The 7,500-nt window shown below is 38.4% G+C and overlaps 1 protein-coding gene across 22 annotated transcripts in view; it reads right to left on the bottom strand.

The window, feature by feature from the left end:
* Positions 1 to 7,500, bottom strand: part of magi1a (membrane associated guanylate kinase, WW and PDZ domain containing 1a) — a 99,247-nt gene that overhangs the window by 74,485 nt on the left and 17,262 nt on the right. For all 22 annotated transcript variants that reach the window (XM_027167521.2, XM_027167523.2, XM_027167522.2 and 19 more), the window contains one exon: positions 5,436 to 5,552. In XM_027167521.2, the coding sequence (XP_027023322.1) occupies positions 5,436 to 5,552 (117 nt within the window). The remainder of the gene's footprint in view (positions 1 to 5,435; positions 5,553 to 7,500) is intronic.

Here is a 7,500-nt window from a genome sequence, read left to right as displayed (position 1 = left end):
ACATGTGTATGAACCTCTTTTTTTGGATTTTTCTTGTATTATTTATTAATTAAAAATGTTGTAATATTTTCTTATACTGAACGCCACTTGATGTTAAATATTATTACCTACAGTATGTGTTGCTAAAATATGGCATAGTAAATATAGCAATATACAAAAAAAATTATAATAATTGATCAGATCTTGGAATAAGGTTCTACACCAAAATATTGCTTAAATGTATAAGAGATATGAAGTGCTACTTCTCTGGGTACCTTTTTGAGTCTGGTTCCTTTTAAGGTTTTTTCCTCATGACATCAGTTTTTCCGTGACACACTCGCCTCAGGCTTGCTCATTAACAGAAATAGGCAGAAATTCATAAATGTAAATAAAAAAAAATGTATGTTCTTTAATGCTGCTCTGTGGTAAGTTCTATAGTTAAAAGTGTGATAGAAATTAAATTGAACTGAATTGAATTGAATTCCTGCCGCTACTGTGGGTCTCTTGTGTCTGTCTATTACGGACTGCAGATTGCATGTCCGATTTTGACGAGACAGGAAACACGACAGGAAACATCTGCGGCTACCAGTATTACTACTACTCGCTTTTACAGAGGACTGCTGACTGACCATCTCTTGCTTTTTATTTATTTATTTGAATCTTTTTATTTCTTTAGCATATTAATGCTTTTTCACCACCTTTGAGCCATCACAGAAGTGTAGACAGAGTGCAAAGTAGATAATGGCACGAAAATATTCCAGGTTAACAGCAAATTTCGTAATTGTTTAGCGACTCTAAATAGAAAATCACTACATGTTATAGTTATATGTTGTTATATGATGTATAGAAATGTATGTAAGGAATAAAACACAACAGGGTGTGCTATTATTGGAAAATAATCAAGGACAGGGTGACTAAATAATCAAGGACAAGGACTTGGCCTAAAGCACAGCACATTCTTATGTGCTTTATTCCACTTATACCATTTTTTCTGTCTACGCTATAGTTACTTGAAATGTTGTGGAATGTCTGTGAGGCAAGTTCATGTCTCGTAGTCGTTCCCCTCTGCAGTTAGTAATGCAAAAATGCTTCTTGTTGTGCTACAGGAAAGCCTTATACTCTGAAATCAAATATACATCACTTCATAGAAATGGGCAACATATGTATTATCACACATATATGTATAAATGTGCCGCGTCCTGTGTAAGTTGGTACCGTATTACCACAAGTGTACAGGACCGCTGTGAACATACGCATTAATATCAAATGTGCAGCCAGCACACTGCTAATCCAAACTGCTGTTAGAGAATAATAATAAATCAATATTAAAAAAAAATTGCACTTTAGACTTTCCACATCATAAATAGCGCTAGCACGCTGTGTATGTGACGTTTGTTTACTCACAAACTCTCGCTAGTTTCCCGGCTACGATAAAACACCAGACTTTTTTTTAACAGAATTAGCAGGCGGCGTCTGCATACAAAAATTTGCCTGACAACAAAATCCATTTACTTGAATGGAAAAGGACATAAAGCCAAAAATAATTTGCCTAGAAAAGTGGGTCATTTCGCTCCATGCAGAGTTTAATCAAAATTAGGTTTAACCAGGGAAATAAAAGGTGATAACACGAAGATCCATGATGCAGTTGTAAATTTCTCATTCATTTAGCTACTTAGGTACCATCCGAACTGGTATAGCACTGCAGGAAACATTTTGTTTCCTCTTCCTTCTGGAACCACAAGACAATTTCCCTGACATTAAACACAAATAGCAACAATTGCTCCATTTTTCAAGCTAGATACAAACAGATTTGTGCGAAACCATTAGTACACATGCTAACACAAGAAAATCCAGCACATTCGCAAAAATGTTCGTATCCTACATGTGCTGATGAGTGTGTGTAAATGTTCCCAGAGCAAAACATCAAAATCATATCAATTCCATCAATTACGTCACTATTGTGTATGGAAAATAAAGCTGATTATAATTTGCTGATCTTTTAATACATGTACAGCATTTAGTCCTCATGCTAGTTCACTATTTCTGGGGCATTTAACAGAAAAGAATAAGAAAATAAAATGGCGAGAAATTAACCGATAAATTAAGACAAACTTTTGAATTCTGACAAAATGGTGTTGCGTTGAAAAGGAATGTGTAGCCGTAAAGCGTAAAAAAATTGTTGTATATTATTATAAATTAAAATAACTTCCAGTCTTTTTTTAGCCTTTTTACCTTCATTGCTCATTTCATGTAAAGGTTTATGGAGTTTTGTGGGTGAACGAAAAGGGACCACACTTTTCTCTTCTGAGTGATACGCACCTACGCCAGTTAGAACAAAGTAAATTGGCCTTGAGAAACCTTTGAGGAGCTGAAAGAAAAGTTTATCCCTGCTTGGCTTTTACACACATTTACACACAACTTTACTAAAGGGTTGATACATGACACAATGTGGGCTGCAGACGACAAAACATTTAGCCACCTAGTTAGCTGTCAAACTTTGTTAAACTGTGTCATGTACACAGTCGATGCGTTATGCGGTCAATAAATGAGCTGATTTCTAGTTGCTTCAGTTAAAAGGCCACCGGATTAAAGATCAATGTGCTTTTCGTTACCGTACTCTAATGCTAGCTCGTAGGTTCTCAGGTTCAATAGTTAAAGTTCATCTCAACTCATCCACAATGACTCAAGACACACAAAACTATTTGAATTGTTTCTGACACAGTGAATGAATTGTCTGTTGTTCGACTGTGACTAAATGCTCAGATCCATCCGGTTGTTTATTTTCAGTAAATGCTTTATCCTGGCCATGAATCATAGATCAATTATATTGGAATCAAATCTACAGATCAGAATACTGGAGAGTCTGCTGTGTTTAAACCGGAATGATAGCACAGTTTGAGAGACCGCTGTGTTACACAGCTCTATTAATGGCCTTCATTTCACTGAGAAACCACCACAAACGTCTTCTCGGGCAGCTGGGTCCTAAATGCAGTGCGGGGGAGGAGCAGTAATTTGGAGGGTCAACAATAAAATCATTGTACGTTTGAGTGTTATGAGAGTACTGTGGAACTGGGTAGCCATAACAGTCTGACTAAGCAGTGTGACCTGTCTTTCTCTCTCCGGGTCTTTTTCACTGCTGTGTAAATGGAATTGCTCCATTTCCAATACATCAGATTCAGAGATTCAGAAAATCGTTATAATCCCTAACATCCAGGGGATTGGACCAGTTCACCGGATTTTACCAGCACATGTTGAAAGTGTGTGTGTGGGGGAGTTTGTGTGTGTGTGTGTGTGTGTGTGTGTGTGTGTGTGTGTGTGTGTGTGTGTGTGTGTGTGTGTGTGTGTGTATGTGTGTGTGTGTGTGTGTGTGTGTGTGAGTGAGAAAGAGAGAGAGAGACAGATGAGAGGCAAATATAGAGAGGGAGAAAATATAGAGCAGAAGGTCTGGCAGGATGAACTTGTGATCTTTTTTTCATCGTTTATATTTACATTTACATTTACGGCATCTTATCCAGACGTACAAAAGCGCTTTGGAGTCTCTATCGATAGGTTAGGATACCATCAACGTAAATCTCTGTTCAGGTCTCTTTTTTTGTTTACACATTAAACAAAGAAGGAAAATAAAAGCTACTTGAAGTGTTTCAGAAAGAAGTAGTGACTCGGCTGTTCGGACATCTAGAGGAAGTTCATTCCACCACCTCGCTGCCAGAACAGAAGAGAGTCTTGCTGTATACCTTCCTCTTACCCTGAGAGATGGTGGGAAAAGTCCAGAGGTGCTGCTAGCTCTGAAGGCACAAGTTTTTTTTGTTTATGAGTGGATTTTCACTCATGCACGTGCTTGCCTTTCAATGATGTTTCTGACACAGTAGTCATGCATTGACTTCAGTAAACATTCTCTGTACTCGTTTTTTTTAATAAAGCCTTTAGACCGAGGAGTGTCCCAGAGTCAGTTGCGGTATAGCGCTGCTCTAACAAAACCTGGCCATTGTGTAATGAGCTGAATCAGGAAGTTGGAGCAGAGAAATCACCAACCAATGCTGGACTCTGCAAATAGCCACAGTTTATGCTTTAAACTTCAGGGATTTATATCTGACTCAGCCCTGAGATGTTTAGCAGTGATAGCAGCTTTCATGCCAACAAGCCGAAAAGGGCGAGAGTGTACGCTGCTCCATAACACAGGCCACTGCACTCACCAGGGCTCACCTAGTCTACATGACAAATTATTAATACAAACAATGGCATATTAACCTATGGCAGCCTGGAAGGAAGAGACAGGAAAAACATGTCGCCAGCAGGAAAACTGGGAACAAGTCTGAATAGAAATACAACGTGCACAACATGGAGCTTCTCAACTGAAGAAGAATCCAGGGAGGATCGCACTTCTCCTAAAACCCTGATGAGATCTCCACACAGTGGCATAAACACAGAAGAAACTGGCAGCGTATAGTACAGCGGCTTGAATCACGCTTTTCATCCCGGATCAGTTTTCAGAGCTATCATATCTCATTGGTATCGCATTAAAACTTTACTTATAGGATTACTGCTTGGAGTGTAACAGGAAGTAACTTCACGTGTCTAGGCTTCATTATTGTATGGATTGGAGACATAAACAACTGAGAAAGCTTACAATTATTCTGAGAGAGAAATTTCATATTTGACTTCCAGTCACTGATTTAAAGGGAAAAAGAAAAAAAATGTAATGCAATTTAAAACTGACAGTAGACAATTTTATCAAAGTGAGAATGAGACTAAAAAGGAATCTAATAAGCTAATGCTGTAGAATTATGGCTAAAAATGTAATGACTTATGATATGAAACATTGATTTACTGGGCTAGCAAAGCCACAACAGGCTGGACTGTAACGTTTAGAGTTGCTGCAGATTTACTCACCGTGCACTTTATTAGGAACACCTGGACAGGTGCAGGAGGTATGGGTGTGCAGGGGGTACAGGGGGTATGTGCAGGGGGTACGGGTGTTCCTAATAAAGTGGACAGTGAGTGTATTGTATTTAATGTTGTATGTTTATATTATTACTGTTATTCTATGGCTTTGATTAAATATCGCAAGAGACGACACGAGTGCAACGACAGATGTGTGTGTGTGTGTGTGTGTGTGTGTGTGTGTGTGTGTGTGTGTGTGTGTGTGTGTGTGTGTGTGTGTGTGTGTGTGTGTGTGTGTGTGTTTCCGATCTAGTTAGGACGAAATGCCCCTACAAGGATAGGAATATTTGACAGTTGGTTTATTTGATTAAATATTTGAATACAAGTTTATTCAAAAAAGAACCCTAGCTTTGCTGTAAAAGTCTTTTTTTTATCATTGAAGTCAATAAGTATGTGTGTGTGTGTGTGTGTGTGTGTGTGTGTGTGTGTGTGTGTGTGTGTGTGTGTGTGTGTGTGTGTGTGTGTGTGTGTGTGTGTGTGTGTGTGTGTTTAATTGGGCCTAAACTGATACTCACAAGGTACAGCATAGTGATAGAGGTTGTTTCTGATGGTCTGCTGAAGATCGTGGTCTGGTGAGGATTTCAGAAAGCGCATACTCAGGTACTGCCGCAGATCCGTATTGAGTTTATTTCCTACACAAACACAGACAAATAGTATATTAATATTGTATAATATTAATCTAACTTGATTGCCACAGACGATACTGTACTTCGCTTTCAAAAAAAACCAAACGCTGATGTCAGTGTGCCAGTATGAGTAAAGATATATTATAAGGATGCAAATATGTGTTAAGTATCATTGTGGCTAGATAGAAGAAGAAGCCTTTATTTTGTCACGTATACATTACAAATTCTTTATTTGCATATACTAACTTTGGAGGTTGAGGTCAGTGTGCAGGGTCAACCAGGATACAGTACCTCTGGAGCAGTGAGGGTTAACAGACTTGCCCAAGGACCCTGCAGTGGCAGCTTGGCAGTGCTGTGGCTTGGACCCTGATGCTCCGATCAACACTCCAGAGTCTTAACCGCTTGAGCCGCCACTTCGCCCTATCAATACATCTAATCTATAGCTAGATTAGATAACTAATACCTGTTACCTGACCTGCTGATTGAGATACACATAATAGCTCAGATGTTACGCTAATTTATCAGTTGCACAGGATCTTCTGCTTACATGACCCTGAATGTCTTTATCAGATGGTAGAAAGAACATTATTTACAGTCAAGACACCCTCCGGTGTTTATAACAGTTTATAATCACACTCACTGGAGTCAACCAGATGAGGATGGGTTCCCTTTTGAGTTTGGTTCCTCTCAAGGTTTCTTCCTCATGCCATCTCAGGTGGTTTTTCTTTGCCACACTAGCCTCAAGCTTGTTCATTTGGCGAAAATACAAATAAATCCAATATTAAATCCTAAACTTTTTGTTCTATATTTCTTATGTTCTATAAAGCTGCTGTGAGGAAATGTCCTTTGGTAAAAATTATCAAATTTGAAAATCTTAAATTTCAAATATAAAAATAATTTTTGATTAGTTAATGTGATATTTCTGTAGTAATTCTAATGGTAGAAAACACTAAATATAAAGCAATCCCATATGAGCAGGCGTTTAAATCATATGAATTGTAGTGTCGTTTATATATTAGCGTAGAATTATATGATCAAGCAGCTTAGGATGCTTTGGCTCTGAGAAATAAGGTAACAGAAATAATCATCCAGAACATGACAGAAAGTTTTTAGTTAATAGGTTAGGAGTCATCAGGATCTGGTTTAAGACAAGAACAAAGTGTTATTGGCTGAGGCGTGTGAGGTGTGAGGATGGGATTAGCCTTATATACGTATGAGGTTGGTTATATTAACATTCCATAGCCAGACACCGTGGGAAACCTTCCTCCCTACTCCAAATAGAATAATGGAAAAGAATTCTTTTGTGATTCTGCCGGTTAGACTATATAGTGAAAATGGCAGAAACTGATTCACTGCAGCATCTATAGCTTCTCTTCTCGTCTATCTTGTATCCCTCGTGCGGTGCGTTCAGTTTGTATGTGTGTCACTCAGTGGCGGCTAACCGCGGTCAGGTAGCTGTTACCTAGCAACCGCTCGCAGCTGACAACCAGCGTTGTGGGACCCACTGGGCATTCAGTAGAAGAAGGGAAAGAGAGACGAAAAAGGGGGTGGATGAGAAAACGAAGAAAAGCAAACAGGAAAAGAGTGTAATGTCTGTAGCCACTTGCGTGAATATAAAATTGTGGCCTTGATGTTTGTGATCATAAAAATGTGGAAATATTTACTACTGGTGCAGTCAGCAGACTGGCTTGAAAGAAAACAACATAGCCTTTGTATATAGTAACAAATCAAAGCAGATTATAGCCTGATTAAAGAATTGAATAGAATAGAGTAGAACAGAATAGAATTTATGATACTAGCATGTAAAGCGAGTTGAATTATGTTTATAAAAAAACAAAACATTCTTCTGTGTCATTAGGTCATAAGTTCATGAGGATTATTTAGATACACAGTTGTTCATTTGGAGAAGAGAAGAGAAGAGAAGAGAAGAGAAGAGAAGAGAAGAGAAGAGAAG

This window comes from Tachysurus fulvidraco, chromosome 14 (genome assembly GCF_022655615.1).
Source record: "Tachysurus fulvidraco isolate hzauxx_2018 chromosome 14, HZAU_PFXX_2.0, whole genome shotgun sequence".
Classification (NCBI taxonomy): Eukaryota; Metazoa; Chordata; class Actinopteri; order Siluriformes; family Bagridae; genus Tachysurus; species Tachysurus fulvidraco.
This window is presented reverse-complemented; position numbering and strand designations above follow the sequence as displayed.